General features: G+C 37.5%; 1 protein-coding gene across 2 annotated transcripts in view; it reads right to left on the reverse strand.

Moving 5' to 3' along the window:
• Neurl4 (neuralized E3 ubiquitin protein ligase 4) overlaps window positions 1-19,926 on the reverse strand; it is a 47,006-nt gene that overhangs the window by 16,265 nt on the left and 10,815 nt on the right. For both annotated transcript variants that reach the window (XM_034983311.2, XM_069509135.1), the window contains exons 10-25: window positions 19,490-19,583; window positions 19,159-19,261; window positions 18,672-18,848; window positions 18,102-18,192; window positions 17,103-17,220; window positions 16,488-16,596; window positions 15,524-15,717; window positions 14,563-14,736; window positions 14,161-14,285; window positions 13,410-13,522; window positions 12,194-12,326; window positions 11,214-11,355; window positions 10,541-10,719; window positions 10,014-10,104; window positions 9,361-9,555; window positions 8,823-8,905 (exon numbers count right to left, since the gene is read on the reverse strand). In XM_034983311.2, the coding sequence (XP_034839202.1) occupies window positions 8,823-8,905; window positions 9,361-9,555; window positions 10,014-10,104; window positions 10,541-10,719; window positions 11,214-11,355; window positions 12,194-12,326; window positions 13,410-13,522; window positions 14,161-14,285; window positions 14,563-14,736; window positions 15,524-15,717; window positions 16,488-16,596; window positions 17,103-17,220; window positions 18,102-18,192; window positions 18,672-18,848; window positions 19,159-19,261; window positions 19,490-19,583 (2,121 nt within the window). The remainder of the gene's footprint in view (window positions 1-8,822; window positions 8,906-9,360; window positions 9,556-10,013; window positions 10,105-10,540; window positions 10,720-11,213; window positions 11,356-12,193; window positions 12,327-13,409; window positions 13,523-14,160; window positions 14,286-14,562; window positions 14,737-15,523; window positions 15,718-16,487; window positions 16,597-17,102; window positions 17,221-18,101; window positions 18,193-18,671; window positions 18,849-19,158; window positions 19,262-19,489; window positions 19,584-19,926) is intronic.

Genomic DNA, 19,926 nt, shown 5'->3' on the forward strand with positions numbered 1-19,926 from the left:
AGCAATAATTTCGGTATGTGTAGCTTATAAGAATTAGTGTGCTTGGCTTTTATTATCAGCGAGTACGCTGCGACGGAGCGTGTCGCTTTTCAGAATACTTCATTTTATTACTGTAATTTTGAAAGCTAGAGTATGTATAAATTTCATTGTGACTAGAATAAATGTTTATCTATTTATGAATTTCAATAATGGATATATGCATGGACCTGGGATTTTCGCCAACAATTACATAGTTAAAATTATTGCTCGCTGATAATAATACAAAATGTCAAACACAAAAAGTTTATATGTAATAAAAATAAGTACGCTAATAAGAAGTGACGACGTTTTTTCTTTTACAATCGATCTGAGGTCTGAATACTGTAAATACATTCGTTTCACGACTTACGAGCACTGTGACGTGTCTGTAGAACGTTATTTAAATTGAAAGTTAAAGAGAAAGCTACGCTGATGTAATATTTTTTATGAGTTATATAACACAATATAGAACTTAAACATTCAGATTTCAGACTACAATAACGTTTGTCAAAGATATTTTTCAAAAACTTTTGAATTTTCAGAAAAGCATATAAGTAAACGTATTAGGAGGGGTAAAATTTGCTTATGTATTCATGTCTGTCAAGTATTTTGTCAATAAATCATATAATCAAGTTCGTAAAGCCAAATAATATACTCGTACATAATCACAATACATCTATGTAATAACTGGTAACGGGGAATTCACAGGTGTCACAGTACCCGTCGGTCGTGATATAGAATATATAGTTCGTACAAAATGACTCCTCATGCGCCATTTTAACTATATGGGTCAATTGTCATGTCAAAAGTACGGCTCACCTTTAAAATAAGGCCTAAAATCGTACTATTGACATGAAATTTAACACAAAAAGTTAAAACGGCGTGTGAGGAGTTAAATTTTACGTGTTATACGTTAATTTGATGTTCTGCTTATTAGCGTAATCGCGAGCTATAGCAGGTCGCAATGCGTAAGAAGAATTCGCAGTTCGCAAGGCATATACACAAAAAGACCGACAAAGTATTTTTGCTTTGTAGGTGTTGACAACTGGACCTTATTATTATTAAATGTTCAAGCTTTGTCGCTTTTCCGCTTCCTGAGTAAATGTTCCTGCTTATTTGTTTTACCCCAAAGTAGTGGTTTATGATTATGGTGGTTATTTCTATCAAACAGGCGATATAGGTGTCTTTTCTGATTTATTTTTTCGACGCAAATAACGACGCTGTTAATGGTCGATACACCTGGACAAAGGACCTTAGAAGTTATTTAGTAAGGAGCAAAATGTTCGGCATAAATCCTATTTGTCGTCGGTTTACAATTAAGGTCACATCGCTCTCTGGCCAATGTTTTAACCCCGAGCCCGAAGTTAGGTCCGATTGACTACGCCGCAAACCTAAATGCATTAGCGCATTCTTTCGATATAAGTAACTTGGCTATAAAACATAATAAAAATACTTTATCGGTCTTCCAACTAAAACGAGAAAACCTTTGTCGTTATAATCCACACATTGATAAAACAATAAAATAAAACCATGCTATGTTAATAGTAATAATTCAGTTACTCGTACAATAATACTTATGATTTCTTACGTATTTCAAGCAGAGTTTTACGAGGAAGAACTCCGAGTACTTTATTTTACTATTGAACATAGCTCAGCCTGAATAATACAATATACTAGCCGTTCAGTTTGAGATGGCCATCGTCGACCGTTACAAAATAATATCATAGGCACAACAGTAACTGTAGTACAGTTGACAAAAGTATAATATTATCGCACGCAGCGCGGGGAAGCGCAGCGTGAGGTAACAATCATCTCAAAGTAAACGGTTCTAAGTAACATTATAACAATACAGCCCATACAAAATGCGCGACGGCGGAACAGGATACTCTACAAGTATCAGGACGTGCAGCTCCAAACCTCTATCTCCTTTGAGATTAGAAGGTTGGAGAAATGGCATCATTTAAAGTAAATGATGGTAGATAGCGCCACCACGCTATCTACGGTGAGCTTCTTCCTTCCTTTGGTATCTTATGGCACAAAGCACATAAAATATCAACGAACAGTAGCCCCCCGCCCCCCCCCCCTCCCTACTCATTGATCAGATTTTGATAAATTTAAGCAAAAAATTTTGTACTATTTTGCATACCATTGTATAAAACTAGTAGTTATGACAGTCTAGAGTCGTTACAACTTCAAGGACCGGGTTTTGACCGTCACGCATTGCGTAGCAAGCTTAAGTAGAGCTTCATTTACGCCAGTGTAACACAATGCGACATTTAAGGCATGCCACTGGGCCGCATGGTGCAATAACTTAGAAGTCGTGCCGTAATATTCCAATTCTGAAGCTCGCAATCTTGGCATAAAAAAGACTGCCACATACTACTTAAGGCCGCTAAATTTATGTTTACATTTTGTAGCATGTCGCATTGTTGCACTGGCGTAAAAAAGTGAGCCAATGATACCAGTTAAGGCATACAGTGAAGCGGCCAAATTTTAGTGACTCATACAAGTCCCTCAATTATATCTTTGAACAGAATAAAATTGAGATTAAAGATAAGGCAAAGGAAACTGCCCGCCACTGCGTTAATAACTGCTACCGACTTGATCAGAGAACACGTTTTATTCCGCCAATTTCTCTGACATAAAAGTATACGAGTGCACAAAGAGTTCTGAGTAGAAGTTCCAAGCTGTAATATGATTGCCGACTATTTTATTCGGATAGAAAAAACACACAGAAGTATATCTTTTAGAAAGAATTTGACGGAATGTAGTTTGGTAATGAATAGCAATTTTCGCAAAGAATTTGGCAATTAATAATAAAATTTCGCAAGTTACATTGCCAGAAATAAGGCCAGGTTTTGACTGTTCAACTCGATAAAAAACAACGTATATTTTTGAAATTTATATCGTTGCATATTTTAAAAACAATGTTCGGTATCTCAGGCTTAGTTCAAATTTCCTGCACTTCAACGGTTTTTCCTCGCATATTGACTTACATTAGCTAAAACGAATGCAGTGCATTTCGCAAAAGATATAAATTAAGCGAAGGCCAAGGGCAAATCTACCGAAAACTCAGGCGCTGAATCCCGATTTTCTGCTAGATTTTTTCCTATCCTTAACGTTATTTTTAAAGCTTTATCGTAATCAAATTGAATCATTATTTCAAGTAATTTTAATGGAACACGCAATATTTCGCAATATTTTTTTAGAATTTAGGATATTTAGAATTAAGAAGCACAATGGCTATGAAAAATAGGGTTTCCAAGGGAGTAAGTATAGATATTCTATTTTGATTTTTCATTTTTATCAGTTTTAAAAGCGCAAGTGTGTAGCGTTTAAAAACATAAAACATTACTTTGAGTCGGTCATAGCGACAACGTGATTATTGAACATTTTAAAAGAAAGTGAAAACTGTTATCTATTCAAATCATTTATCTTTATATGCTTGGATTCTAAGAACTATATAAAACCACATCGAATTGCACCGCCAAAACCTGGCTAAGTATAAAATATTTATTCAAAGAGCATTACAAAAATTTCGCATCGAACTTCGCCAGCATTATGATTTCGCATCGTACCGCTATTATTAAAACATTCGCATTGACCTTTGCTTGCAATAAAAAAATAGCATTTCATTCGGCAATGCATTTAAACTTCGCCGGCAATATGATTTCGCATCGTACCGCTAGCATAAAAAAAATCGCATTGAATTTCGCTTGTAATAAAAAATTCGCAATAAAAAAAGCATTACATTCGGCAATGCAAACTTCGCCAGCAATATGATTTCGCATCGTACCGCTAGTATAAAAAATCGCATTGAATTTCGCTTGTAATAAAAATTCGCATTGACCTTTGCCTTAGAAAGACTTAGATACAAGACACGCGACGGCAGAAGCACGGAAAGGCGTTACACAGAACGATACGATTGTAAATACAAGGAACTGCATGAAGGAAGTCAACCTTCGAAGCGTGATGCCAAAACAAGTCGACGGCAGCATCGCGGCTCATAGTTCTACCGAAGGGGTCTTGTCCAATGACTGAAGTCATTTCAACCGGATCGTGTCCTCACAAAGTTCCCTTTTTAAACAGCGTCGCAAGTCGCGTCTTTCCTGCATCAACCTTGAGACTTATATAGATTGGTCAATTTGGTTGTGGTTAAGTCTAGCGGTGTGTAGGTGTCATGCCAAATGCATCGGTCTCTTCATTGCCACAGGTGTCAGAAAAAAGATGCGCCACTGATGCGTGGAGTAAGAAATTACGGGACAGGGGTCCATCCTTTCCAGTGGTCTCGCTTAGTGGATTCATTCCGTGGTCATGCAGATCCATGTATGTCAACAAGTGCCACGTTTGCACGTTAACATCGCGTGTCGCTGCCATCACGCGTAGTGTTCGTCCGAGCCATAAGATTTTGCTTTAAAACTAAACAACACAAAAATTCGCAAGTAATTTCGCCAGCTTAAGAAATTTGCAAGGAAAGCAAGCAATAGTATTTTTACAAACCACAAACACGAGTCGCAGCATAACCTATACCGGTGCACTATGGGTAGATTAAGACATTTCGTGTCATAAATCTGTTTTCTAGCTTTTTAAGTTTTTAAAAACAATCAAGTTTTTTCAGATATATGAAATGATACTATAATAAATACTAAACAAATTAAGAGACAAGACAATTTTTAATAGTTTTCATTTTGCTTAATTAGATTGCCGTTTTTCATGAAATAGTGACAGATAGTAAATTATGTTTTGTATCATAGATTAATTTCTGGCTAGAATATTAGGTAAAATTAGACCCGCAAATTGCTATTGCGCTGGAACCATGTCTCATTAACATTTCCGGAAAAATGTTTTTTTTTTGAATAATAATTATAATAATTTATAAACGTCGCAGTAATAGTAAAATTTATTATTAAGTACAAATTAATATTTATTTTTGATATGTATCTATATTAGTTCTTTAATATCTTCCTTTTAAAATACTTTATATTAAGTAGTAATAGATAAGAGAGTGATATTCTGAAGCAATATTTTTAATCCATCTCTTTTGCAAAATAATTGTTTACTTTAATAATAATCTCACCCAAAAAGGAAACAACAACTAAAACAATTAATTAAAAAAAGCTTAACAGCAATAACAAACAAAAACGAAACAAAATGTGTGAATTTGCAATTATTCAAAACACGATACGCGTACTCTACCGACAGTTTTGTCAACGGTACTGGTTGCTCGACACTTCAGTCTAGTGCTGCCGTCACTAAAAAGGCAGTCACGCGCATTAGCGATTTGCGGGACTTATAATACGTGTCTTCGCAGACTTTTGATAAAAGGATTTATGGCACGGCACGGTTTTCTTAGGCGATTACCCATAGTGCGGCGACATAAGTTTTTTTTTTCATAAAATTAAACTTGTCATTGTTTCTGTAGTTGGTCAAAAATAGTCAGAAATAGACCACGATAAATAGACAGCGTACTTAGGATGCAGTCACCGCGATTCGAAATATAAATAAACTACATTTTATCTATACTACTATTAGATCATCAAACAGAAAAATCAATCACTAATATTAGATTTCAAAATGCAGGTTCTGAATATTCAGAACTTCTGATAGAAATGCTCTGATTAAATGCAGTCTGTATTAACGGGGAATAGCAGTATCGCAACATTACGAAAAACCGTCTTATTTATGTTTAGGGACAAAAATATTAATAATATTAACATACTGAATGATAATAATCTATATACTAACTGATGCCCACAACTTTGTTAAAATTAAATTAAATTAAATTTTGTGAAATTCTTGTGGAATCATTTTGACTTTACACCACCAAGTAGCCGACGACGTTTATTCGACAATCAAAAGAATAAAGAATGAAACGGCACTCACCAAATCAAACCTCAATAGGTAAGGAAAATTCCTTAAACGAAATAAATATTGACAGCTGTAATAACGTCACAATATGGCAGCCTCGGCGGTCTTTTTTAGATTGTACGCGTTATACGAAGATTTCGTTATCATGACCCTTACATCCTGTATAGCATCATAAAGCTGATTATTCCAAGAGCTTAGAAAATTATTATAATACGGATTCGCCACCTAGTTTTATTATAAATCTAATATTAAATTTTATTAAAGTCTATTATTTTAGCAATCTTTCTTTTCTAATACTTAGCTCTAAGTTTGTAAGAAGAAATAATGAAAAAAAAAAACAAATCAGAACAAAGATTGAGTTAAATTGGGTCGACTAGGCTAATACATACTAATAAATAAAATTGAAGTGTCTGTCTGTAATTTAAAAATAAATACCTCTTAGCTCACGTGATTATTTGAACTGTGCCATAACTGAATCACTCGTGTTTAAAATTTGTCTGTCTGTCTGTTTGAACAGGCTAATCTTCGGAACGGCTGAACCTATTTTGACGGGACTTTCACAGACAAGTTGAGGATTAACCAAGGATTAGGACCAATAGGCAATTTTTTTCAACTTCCAAAAAAGGAGTTGTTTTTCTACCTATATACACCGAAATCTCCGAGATTTCTAAACCGATTTGCGTATTTTTTTTTTATCGGTAGAGAAACTGCGACATTGTCCCATAAATTATACAATTTGGATTCCAACTCCTCAATCCTAATGCTGTATGGGACCTGACGGATAGGATTTAGAAACTGTCGGGTATAAGTTATTGATATTGGAGGCACCTACCAAGTAAAGACTTTTTGAACTCGAGAACCCAACTCCTGAGCCCTGAAAAAATTGCATTCCTATAACGTGGTGATCCCACGGGATTCTGTACTGAGTTACTTTGCATCCCGGGGACGGGCTGCTACGGATAGGGTACTTTTTGTCCTGGAAAGTCGATAGTTCCCACGGAATTTTTAAAAACCTAAATCCACGCGGGCGAAGCCGCGGGCATCAGCTAGTTACTGAATATAATATCAGATTATATAATATATCGATATAATAAGTAATAAGAAAATCTTTACGGTGATTAGTTAATAAGCAAAAAGTAATACAATTGAAATTGGTATTTTTAAAAGTATGTTTTATTGGTAGCTTGTTTGTGTGTCATTTGTCACATGCGTCTTGTCAGTTATCAAATAAAAAAGATTCGCGAAGCATAATGTTCCTTTATAAATCAAGATTTTACATCATAAAGATAGTAAAACCTGTAATGATTTATATAAAGGATTTTTTACATTAAATACATTCGCGATTGCGTTATTTGTGCCTTCAATAATCGAGATTTTACATCATAAAGATAGTAAAATATGTAATGATTTATATGAAGGATTTTTTACATTAAATACATTCGCGATTGCGCTATTTCTACCTTCAATAAGTGAAGATTTTACATCATAAAGATAGTAAAATCTGTAATGATTTATATAAAGGATTTTTACATTAAATACATTCGCGTTATTTGTACCTTCAATAAATCAAGATTTGACATCATAAAGATAGTAAAATCTGTCATCATTTATTTAAAGGAATTATTAAAAAATCGCCACAGCTGTCAGTCTCCGGTACAGATTAATTTAACGGATTTACTAATGTCGGTCAATCTATTTGTAAGATGTCAATATGTAACTGTCGTAATTTGTTTATTTTATTGTATAATTTCCGTGGTTAGCTATGAACCAACTCGCATTGTGATTCAGAACTAATGCCGTCAAACCATCGATCACAGAAAAAAACAGGATACAGTACTTCATACATCAAACTATTATCATATACGGCGAGAGACTTGACGTGTTCTCGTGACGTATTCCGCCCGGCTCAAAGGTATGGACCAATCAATCAATCAATCAGCCTGTTTGCGTCCACTGCTGGACATAGAGGCCTTCCCAAGAGCACGCCATCACACACGATCCTCCGCCTTCCTCATCCACCCACTTCCCGCTATCTTCTTAAGTTCGTCAGTCCAGCGGGTTAGAGGTCGCCCCACACTAGAACACGTCTGCCCCATCGGCCACCGCTTCTGCGGCAGACGTGGTCTGCCCAGTGCCACTTCAGCTGGCTAATTCATTGGGCTATGTCGGTCACTCCGGTTCTCCTACGGATATCCTCATTACGGATTTTGTCCCTCAGAGAGATACCCAACATAGCCCGCTCCATAGCTCGCTGAGCGACTTTGAACTTGTGGACAAGGCCAACTGTCAGCGTCCACGTTTGAGCGCCATACGTCATCACAGGCAGGACACACTCATTAAAGACTATCGTCTTTAGGCTTTGGGGTATCGACGAATTGAAGACTTGACGCAATGTCAAATGCTGCCCAGCCCAGCTGTATTCTTCTGTCAGCTTCCTTGTTCAAGTTGTTTCTACCAAGTTGTATTACTTGTCCTAGGTAGTTGTATTTTTGAACAACTTCGATGCTGACATTTTCGTCGGAGATGGATCTCGGGATGACGTATAGTATAGTAATATAATGGCCGCCACATGAATGCTGTGCTGTTTCGGAGCCGTCATCTTTATTGAGCTTGTTATTGAGTAGTTACTACGATAGAATATAGCTACTTGTATTAATTTAGTTGCATCTCAAATTACCTTCATTTAAAAGAAATTCATTAAAAGAAATCTTAGAAGAATTAAAAGAAGTTCTTATGCATCTGCCGTTTCTATTTTTAAAGATATGTGTATAATAATTGGGCTCAACCCTACAAGGTCAAGTCGGAGCTCAGTCACTGTCGTGACTGGGGACTAATATCGTCAAACTGTAAGTAGATGTTAGAAATGTCTTTATAATGTCGCAGGTGCATAGAAGTCACAGGTGCAAAGTCGCAAGCCTAGATATTTTAATACTTACCCTAAACCGGTGCCCTCTGCGCAGCGGCTGACTGACTATGGCGACTGCATCTTGATATCCCGACGTACGCATCGCCACTGTGTCTGAAAATTTTTGATAACATCAAAAATCGCAATCTACATCTCTGATACCGATAAGTTTTTAATAGGGAGAGAGCAAGCGAGTGCCGACCTTCGTTATTTTATAAAAGCTGAAAGTTTCTCTGCGTATTGTCCCAACACTGGGAGGAACGTTTCTTTGGATGTTTGTTTGGATCATGGTGGCTTTGGGATATAACAGGTAATAAAGGGGTAAAAAAATCTTACGTCAAAGTATAAAGTCTGTCTTTTTAAATAAAATAACAAAAAAAAAATAACTATAAGTGTCATAAGAGGCTTATGGTAACTAAAGTATGAAATAACGGAACACTATAATGTATTCTATCTCATTCTCTCAGAGGCTAAATCCAATAGATGTATGTGTATCTCTTTTTCGTTTCATGGAGTTTCAAATCACGACGGTACTAAAGAAGTTTTCACTTCAAAAATTTGAATATTACCTGAGCTACAAAGCTTGATATTCCCTCCATGTATGTAGTGGAAAGTGTAGGGCAGGGCGGCGCGCCTGCGCCGCGGCTCGGCGACGGGCACGAGGGTGACCATCGAAATGGACAAGTCCGGTGTGTCGGTGCTCGTGGCTTGCACTTCGCAAACTATCTCTTCAACTTCCGTCTTTTGTCCCGTGTCGTTGGGAACTGCAGTCACAGAATAAGGATATGATATTACCATACAAAAAAGGTAAAACAGCTGTGACGTCCGCCGCTTAATCGAAGGTCGGGGGTTCGATCCCAGCGGGCACGCACCTATAACTTTTCAGAGTTATGTGCATCACTTGCTTTAACGTTGAAGCGAAACATCGTGAGGACACTGCTTGCCTGAGAGTTCTCCATAATGTTCTCAAAAGTGTGTGAAGTCTGCCAATCCGCACTTGGCCACTGTGGTAGACTATGACCAAAACCGTTCTCACTCTGAGAAGATGGTTGGATGGCTAGATGGTAGTAGTAATAAAGCTGCCATTTTATAATGGTGCTTTATGGTAGAAAAAAAAAAAGAAAAAAAAAACTCTGAGAAGAGACCCCCGAGCTCAGTAATGAGCCGGCGATAAAACTTAAATTTATTCTTGGAGATGAAAATGAGTCTACACTCTACTTACTGGTTTGTGGTAAGACAGTAACAGGGTTGCCTCTATTGACAGCTTGAATCTTGTATACAGCTCCGAAAATCTCCATGACAACGTACACTTTCTGCAACAAACACAGTTTGATTTATATAAGTATCAGTTGATGTCCACCAATTCATCCGCTTGGATTTAAGGGCGTTTGTGCACGTATTCGATTCGTTTACGTGATTCGTGAAAATACGACCCGAAGTAGCCGTCATACGTAAAACGTAACATAAAACGTACCTCATTGCACCCCTGTGCACTCATTCGATTTGTATTTTGACTTATCCGTCAATAATTATAATTTCTTTTTAGCCATGTTAAAATGACTAATATTCCCCTTTCCTCTCCATCTAAGCGTCAGGCTTGTGCTAGTAGGTACGACAATAGTGCAACGGGCGGGGTTTGAACCGTCGACCTTTCGGTTTTCAGTCTACTCCTTTACCGGTTGAGCTATTGAGGCTTTAATTACACACATTTAGATATTTGTGCATGAATAAATAAAGTATGAAACTTACATCAGGCACTCTCTCAAAGGCAATATCAAGCTGTTCGCAGTTGTAGTACACCAGCACTCGGTTGTCCACAGTCTTCTTGAGACCCACTCTGTCGCCAGCCCGCAACCACTCGAACGATGGCACAACCACCTTCAACTCTTGTTGTCTTGTCCCAGGCTTGGAGTAGCGCATGTACTTTCCTGTGTAACAAAATAAGCAATGTAGCATGACCAGTTTTCTTGGTATGAGATGACATCTCACCAACGTTGATCGAATTTGAGAGTCGAAACACAAACAAGTAAAATTGGGTATTTGACTCTTTTTTATTTTAATTTTTTAATTTTTTATTACTTTATTATAAACTAGGATAAAAATGATGACGTAAACTAGAAACTAAAAGAGAGCGATATAGCATTTTGACGTCACACCTTACTAAATGCCATAGTTACTATGGCATTAGTAAGGTGTGACGCTGTGCTACAGTCTGTAGCTTCGTGTGGTTTCATACAAATTTTCGTTTTGCGAGAAAGGGATAGAACACCCTCCCACTCCAAAATTAAAATGCCTGTAACTTTGTAAATCTTTGTTGGATTTTAATTTTTTTTTCAGCGTACTTCATTATTTTTATCCTAGTTCTCCTCCACAGCCAGCATTCTGGTATCTCAATGAATAGCGTCATTTCGCACGTACTCACCATCGATGTAAGCGGTGTAGTGAGGCAAGCAGGCAACAGAGGGCGGCAGGCTGCGGTTGACGTGCGCGTTCAGGATATTGATATCCGTCACGCCCATACGGAAGCTGCCAGCATAGCCGTACTTGCATTCGACTATCTTTATCTGGTAAAAGAAAATAGGAGTTGATAATACCAATATTCATACAAAATTAAATGTAGTATTTCTCTGTCAACACATGTCAATAGCAAGTGTAAAACACTATCGCGTTTAGCACCTACATAACAATTAGGATAGTCCCTTTTCTTCTTCGATAAACGTTTAAACTTTCCTAATGGAATGACATGTGTCCAGATCTATATCTAAATGCTATAACTTATTACTAACATAGAGAAGGCTTGGAGCGAATTGTTCTATATTATTTCTGAATCCTATCACTTTTGGTGGTCAGGCCCCTTAAAACATCAGGATTAAGGAGTTGAAATCCAATTTTTTAATGGCACAATGGGGTCGAGTCTCTTGTACACTATCTCTCAACTAAACTAAATTAACAGGTCTAAATCTAGTGATATCCTTTTCTGCAAGCAACAGTATGCAAGTGATAGCAATAGATTTAGACGTGCCATTTTAGTTTAGTTTAGAGATTGTGTACAACGGAATTAGCCACAATGTCGCAAAGTTTCTCTATCGATTAAAAAAATTACGTTAATCGGTTCAGAAATCTCGGAGATTTCAGCGTATATAGGAAGATAAACACAACTCCTCCTTTTTTGAAAGTCGGTTAAAAAAGTAGCCTAAGTTACTCCTTGGTTAATCCTCTACTTGTCTGTGAAAGTCCCGTCAAAATAGGTTCAGCAGTTTCAAAGATAGCCAGACAAAAATTTAAAAACGTGTAATTCAGTTATGGTACAGTTCAAATAACCATATGAACTTAATATCAGGTAGTTATTTCGATATCACAGACAGACACTTCAATTTTATTTATTAGTATACATAGATTTACCTCAAATATTTCTCCAATGGCGAGATGAGCGGAGCTGAAAACCAACGCAGCCATCGGGTCAGGCGTGAGTCGCCTCGCAATCGAGTAGTCGTGCATCAAGCAAATGTTATCGCCGCAATATTCAGAGAAACTCCTGTTGACAATACATAATCTATATAAACTATACAAGGGAAAGCTGACTTACTGGCTAACTATGAAACTACTGAACGAATCGGGCTGAATTTTAGCATTCAGAAAGCTATTATGACGTAGACATCCGGAAAAGGATTTTGTTCTATCCCTAGTTCTAGGCCTAAATGGATAAAGGGGGTTTGAAATTTGTGTAGTCCACGAGGACGAAGTCGCGTGCATAAGCTAGTTGATAATAGAAACATATTTTACTAAAATAAACTTAATCTACTTATTTAGTAGCTGCATCAGCTAGTTATTTATATAAAAGTGCCTGAAATAATATCAAGGTCTAAAAAGTTTAGATTTTGTATGTAGATTCTCTAGAATTAATATACGATTTTGAGAATTTTCAACCGGATTGGCTTGAAAGATTTTAAGTAATTTCTTTACGGGATGGGAACTTTAGAAAACCTTAATCCACGCGGACAACGTCGCAACAAAAAAACGTAATCCATACTAATTTTATAAATGCGAAAGGGTCTGTCAGCTAGCTTTTCACGACACATCCGTGTAACCGATTTTGATGATATTCGGTACAGAGTTAGCTTACATCCAGAGGATGGTCAGGCTACTTTCTAACCCGGAAAATCAAAGATTTCCCACGGGGTTTTCATGGGCCCATCTGTTTAGCCAATTATTATGAAATTTGGTCAAGAGATAGTTTGATTCCGGAAACGGACAAGCTTTTGCGTCAATGCTGAAAGTTTTGCAATTTCGCCTGTGCGCGCAATTCTTCGGGCGCGGCGGTCTATCGAGTCTAATGGATCGAGTTGGTACTTGGCAGACCCATCCGAAAGGTGGCAGCAGTGCTCTAATCCAGACCGAACCTGAGCCTCATAAAGAGTTGGCGTTGTTTTGATGTGAGGTAACGGTTACCTTGTTCGAGATGACAAGTTTTGTTGGTTGCTGTTTTGGCCTTTAACTTGATGCACTTCCCGAAATTGAGGTTGGATGAGATGTCTATACCCATGTGCTCAACATGATCACTAATCGGGATTGATATGTTTTGGAAAGTAGCAGCCAAGGTATCCTAAATCAGACTTACCAATATGGCGGCGGAGGTGTGGCCATAGCTCTCGAGTTACTTAGCAGAGAGTTGTCCGAATTAGTACATCCATTGTAGTTAAATGCTCTTTCCTCATTTTGGAGGATAGTTACCTATTTGGAAAACACAAATTTTATTCTCCAATTACCGTTATAATTATTTCAGACTACCTACATACTAATAGGATCATGAAACAAACATAGTATCATAATTATTTGTTATGACACAAGACAATCCATACTAAAATTATAAATGCGAAAGTATATCTGTCTGCCATTGAGTCCTTTCCACAGCCCATCCGTTTAACCCATTTTGACGAAATTTGGTGCAGAGAGTAAGACCATCTGTTTAACCAATTTTGAAGAAATTTTGTACCTACAAAGACAGTTCGCAACCCAGGGATAATCTACTTTTTATCCTGGAAAATAAAGAGTTTCCACTGTATTATTAAAAGCTTATTTGATAAATTTTGACAAAATATGGTATGTTCAGAGATAGCTTATACTCAGACAATGGACATAGGCTATCGTTTAGCCTTGAAAATCAAAGTTTCCACAGGATTTTAAAAAACTTAAATGGAATAAAAGAATAATAAAGAAAAGACACAGACAATCTAGTAAAGTAAACAATTTTTTTATGAAAATAATTAATCTATAATGTCCACAAAATAGACATAAGTGTGGTCCACTTCTTATCTGATATCTTTTGTGTTACTAATTTTTGGTATAAATAAATAAAATTAATAAATTACCTGTGTGCACTGGCCATAAAGATCAACAACCGCGTAAATGTTGAGGTGCGGGACGTACCAGGCCTTGCCCATATCCATCCCATCTAGATAATAGTGCAGACTGCGATCTGCGTGCCACATCATACCTGCATACAAAGAAGCATCACATTATTTCCATAGCAATCCATCTTTTTTACCTCAAAAGGAAAAATGGAACCCTTTTAGGATCACTTTGTTGTCTGTCTGTCAAGAAACCTATAGGATACTTCCTGTTGACCTAGAATCATGAAATTTGGCAGGAAGGTAGGTCTTATAGCAGACATGAGGGGAAAAATCTGAAAACCGTGAATTTGTGGTTTCATCAAGCCGTAAATTTTTTGGCCTGGGGATCATTAAAGAAAGATTTAACAAAGTAGGCCTCACCGACTCGGCTGCCAACTGTGAGAGTGTCAAGATCCAACGGATATCCGCTACGGACGCACTCGCCATCTTTCATCATGGCGGCGCCACTTAGAATGTACGTGTCCCAGTTTAAGTCCGTCGCAGTGCCTGCCAAGCCGTTGACCTCGAGATCATCAGGTCGAATAGCCGTTACACCTAAACAATTTCATAAGTATATAAAAATCCATAATCCAAACCAAATAAGAATTCGAAAGTGTCTGTCTGCTACCATTTCACAGCCCACCTGTTCGACCAATTTTACTAAAATTTGGTACATAGATAGCGAACCTTCCTCCCTTGTACGGACACTTTGTCCTTGAAAATCAGTTTCCGCAGGATTTTCAAAAAATATAATGTATTTTAGCGTTTAAACTACCGTGAGTGATTTCCATTATAAATAATATCTGTGCCGGCTGTACTCACGTGCTTAGTCGACGTTAGCCCGACTAGTTTCGAACCTCTCCCTCCCGAACTGACTCCCCTGAAAAAGGACCCCGGATGGGTTCGAAACTAGTCGGGCTAACGTCGACTAAGCCGCGCTAACTCCGTTTTTTTCGTACTAAGGGGGCAGGAATGTCAGTAATGGCTTCCTCCCTGTCAACACGCACCACGTCGTAGTAAAGACTTGTGATGACTATTTTTTGTAATTTATATACCTGTCACTAAAACTAGCGCTTGACTGCTATGCAAACCTGCTGGCAAGTAATATAGAGCGCGCTTGCCTGAAAGACACCTATTCACTCTTGACTTGAAGATGGAGGAATATTAAGTGGCGGGGAAATTGAAGCCAGATGGGCATTCCATATCGAAACAAGGAAACAAATCGCTGCCTATGTGTCCATGGAATTTCAACTACGTACGGATGCCGATCTTGGCGATCTATGAGTTGTTGCAGCGATTGTTTTGAATAATAACCAAAAGTAGAAAATTGTTCTTCACTTACCTATTTCCAAACTGCCAATCCAGCAATCCACCATGGAATCAATGCGTAGTTCGAACATGTCACACTCCCTTAAAGGGCGCGAGCTGAATAGTACAGCGTCGTTGAATTCTGAGTACACGGCTGAGCGGGACGCAGTCAAACGGGTACGACTCAGTCTCGCGTTTCGTCCGTGTACTCGATGAAAACACATTTCGCTAAAAGAAAAAACATACATAACATATATCTATAAAGCTTGTGGGGCCCTTAGTTACGTACAAACACAGCGCATACACGCTACGTACAAACATAAAAGGCAAATGCTATTGATATATAACACCAAACGAACATCATAATAGAAATACGTAGATTTATTTTATTCAAATAACTTTCACAAGCACTTTTGAGAAAAACCAGTAAGAACTCATTTCAAATATTCAATTTACAATAGAGTCAGTACAGGTAAAACAGAATAAAACTTTTCAGTATCCTTATTATACATGCGAAAGTGTGTTTGTTTGTTGGTTTGTTGGTTCGTTGGTTTGTACTTTAATCACGTCAAACGGATTGACGTGATTTTTCGCATATAAAGACCTGGAGAGTGCATAGGCTACTTTTTATCCCGCAAAATCAAAGAGTTCCCACGGGATTTTTAAAAACCTAATCCCACGCGGACGAAGTCGCGGACATCAGCTAGTTAAAAATATCGCCACCGATATTCTGTACGAGCTACTGTTCACTAAAGCCCCAGATTACCCCCAAGCACCTGTTTTAAGTATCATAACTTGTAAAAAGTTCAGAGCTTCAATAGCTCAACGGGTAAAGGAGTAGACTGAAAACCGAAAGGTTGACAGTTCAAACCTCGCCCGTTTCACTATTGTCGTACCTACTCCTACCACAAGCTTGACGCTTAGTTGGACTTTTCCTCCAAAGGGAATATTAGTCACTTAACATGGCTAATATTCTTTAAAAAAAAAAGTGTACTCACGGATAAATAGTAGCATTTGATTCCGTGGAGAACGGCGAGTCTGGAGAGTAAGCTGGTGGGGGAGAGTAGCAGTCCACTATCGTCGCTTGCGCCACTCGCCCATACAAATCTGCGGTCATTTCCATAACTTGTACTAACAATAACAAATTGTACATACATACTTTGTCGAAATAATGAATGCGAAAGGATCTGAGAACCCACAGCACAGCACTGCCAGTCGCGAGCGTATCGTTAAAATTTGTAGTGTGCACTAAAATTTAGTCTTCTAATATAAAAATCATGTTCCATCATGTCTTTTTTAGCAATATTAAAAAAAAGAGGATGCAGATACTCTAAATTTAGTTTAGCGAAAAACAACTGAATCAGCGCCATTGACAAGAATATAATATGATTTATATCCGGAGGTTGAAATAAGCTTTATGTGTTATGTTAATGTGCATTTGCCGGCCCGTACTAAATGACTTTGGACAAGTCATGTCATGTGAATCAACTTGAAAGTCTCACTATGGCTCTCACTCGCACTCAGGAAACCACGGCATCTTAACCCAACATTCTGCAACTTAATTAACTTTAAATAAGCTTAGGAAAACAGATTTTACTTTAAAAAAAACTCACCTATGATTCCAAACATGTGTTCAGGAATATTAAAGGCGGCAGGACCTTGGTCTACGCCGTTCACGAAGAAGTGCAGGATACCCATATCCTTCCTCATCACGCCGACAGTGTCACCTTCCTGATAATTTAACAAATAAACTTTAAACACACACAACGCCGATATAGCGTGGCACGATAGTAAATGTATTGTGTAACACAATGTGTACTGGCAACCGGTACTATCTCAATTTAAACAACTTTACAGGATGAAAAAGAACTTGTTTCCTTTAGCTACGCACGCACAAATATTTACGGCAACGCGACAACCAGACAAAAAGACCAACCGTCCTACACGTGCAGGATACATGACAACGACTGTGACGTCGGAAACCCGAAGTTGTAAATTTTGGCCGATTATTACCTGCCAAAATTTAGTACAATAGTGTAGTCTATCTTCCCCTTCCTTCGTAAAATGCAAGAACTATAACTGTCTTGAATTGTAGTACTGCGGAATACGAAAATGAAAGTTACGAGTTATAAGGGGAATTGTCAATTTGAGCTAGGACAGATTGCCACTTCAGTCAAAATACCGCAACACACCGAGCGTATCTTTCGCAAATACATCGCGGCATACATTTTTTTTTTTTAGCACTGGCACTCCATCATGCAAATACGAACACTACGCCGTGATGTCTTCGCACGTTGATTTTATTTCTGAGATTATATAGTAATTAATTGCAGGTACGCCAACCTTATTGCCAAATTAATACAACTACTATAATACAAACCTCATTCATTAATCATTATATATATTTAAGTAAATATTTATTTACCCATTCATTTAATAATAAACCAATTATGGAATCTTACACAAATTAATCTATTTAACTAATTACATCTGTGCTTGTTGCATTATGGCAGAATAATCTAATTACTGAACAAAGGGGACAAGCCTGGCTGCATTTCACTAATTATTTGACTAACGTTAAATCTAATTAATAAAATTAATGATCAATTTACCACTAGTCGGGTGAGATCTCTGACGTACTGTGGTATAATTATCGTCGCGTCCCTTATTACGTCTTCACCAGACATGACCCAAGTGTCTGATCTGAAAATAAATCGATTTTTTACAGAGGCACTAACTATATCATCAAAGGAAGTGTGTCTGTCTGTTAACTTTTCACTTGACATTAATCTATCAATCATCTTTTTTTTATTCCAAGTTATTTTACTATTACAAGCTCCTGACTGCGATCTCATCTGGTGGTAAGTGGTGATGCAGTCTAAGATGGAAGCAGGCTAACTTGGAAGGAGTATAGCAGTTTTTTTTTATTAAACCCATTGGCACCGTACTGGAACACTAAATCGCTTGGCGGCACGGCTTTGACGGTTGCATGGTAACTAGCCACGGCCGTTGCCTCCCACCACACCAGACCAAAGACAGTTTAGAAATTATAAATTCCCCAATTGCCCCTGCCGGGAATCGAACCCTAGCCCTCCCAATTATAATATCCTCTCTGAGATGAGACCCGTGCTCAGTAGTGGGCCGGTAATGGGTTGATCATGATGATCGCTTATCATACTTACTTGGATGTGCTCAATTTGAATGGTAATTTAATATCATTTGAAGTGTGCTGCGTGACTCCTATTTCAATGCTTCCAGCCCACTTGGGGATGACCAGATCGAGTCGCACTTGGAACAACTCGTTTGTACGCAGCGTTCGGTTCGTCATCACTACGCCGTTGTCGAAGAATTCGAAAGCACTGCAATATTATCATATGTCTAATAAAACACTATTTATTGTGACTTTAATAAGTAGAAATACAGTGAAATTTGGCTCAAAAACTATCAATGTATTATTTTTCTATGTGTTGGAGATACGATAATTTGAAAACAAAGATATAAAGTTATAAATGTTTTTTTCTCCCACTTGCGCGAAATCCTAAGTATCGTAGTTGTATAGACATAAAACACGACCCTTAACCGGGAGCATGCTAAATTAAATAACAGAATGTCCACGTTCTAAAAATGTGAGTGCCATATACATGAGTAACAGATAAAAATGATACTTACTTAGGCCTATGAGCAGTCTTACCATCGTTAATAATAATAACATACGAATCACGCAGCGTATGAAATAAAAGGCTATCTTCGTCTATTCTCGGCCTGAACCTACCTAAAAAGACATAACCTTTCAAAATATTATATAAATATATGGATAATAATATTTTTACTATAAGAAACTGTAAGCCCATACTCATACATTGATACTTTCTCTATGACAAAAGAAAATGGTAAGTTCTTGCAATTTTTTATTTATTAACTTTAAAACAAAGTTAAGTAATATATTGGTTTTGTTATACTCGTATGCGCTTGACGGTTTCCTATAAGGATGTTAACTTACTTGGAGCAGGCAGGTCAAAGATAGGTGCCGTAGATATTGTGGGTATATTTTCAATGTTGTTATCAATATCTTCACACGGATCCAAAATAGTAACCTGAAAAAATATAAAGTAGTGTAGAGTTATCAGCTAATACTACTCCATTATAATTAAGCTTTATTGACACCACACAATTACACCTTGCTGTGTTGAAAAAAAATTGGCATTTTGTATTTAACAGGTGGCCCTGCTCTTCCATAACATCTAATACAATTGAAATAAATATTATGTAGTTTCTTTAGAGTTACAGTTACTTCCTACTGCTAAATACAAAATATGTGTACACATGTGGTGTGCGTGTGCGCGTGTGTGCATGAGTCCGTGTGTGTTTTAGTGTGTGTGTAAGAGAATGTATTTGTGAGCATGTGCATGCATGTTTTCTTAGTGAATTTCTTAAATT

This window comes from Maniola hyperantus, chromosome Z (genome assembly GCF_902806685.2).
Source record: "Maniola hyperantus chromosome Z, iAphHyp1.2, whole genome shotgun sequence".
Classification (NCBI taxonomy): Eukaryota; Metazoa; Arthropoda; class Insecta; order Lepidoptera; family Nymphalidae; genus Maniola; species Maniola hyperantus.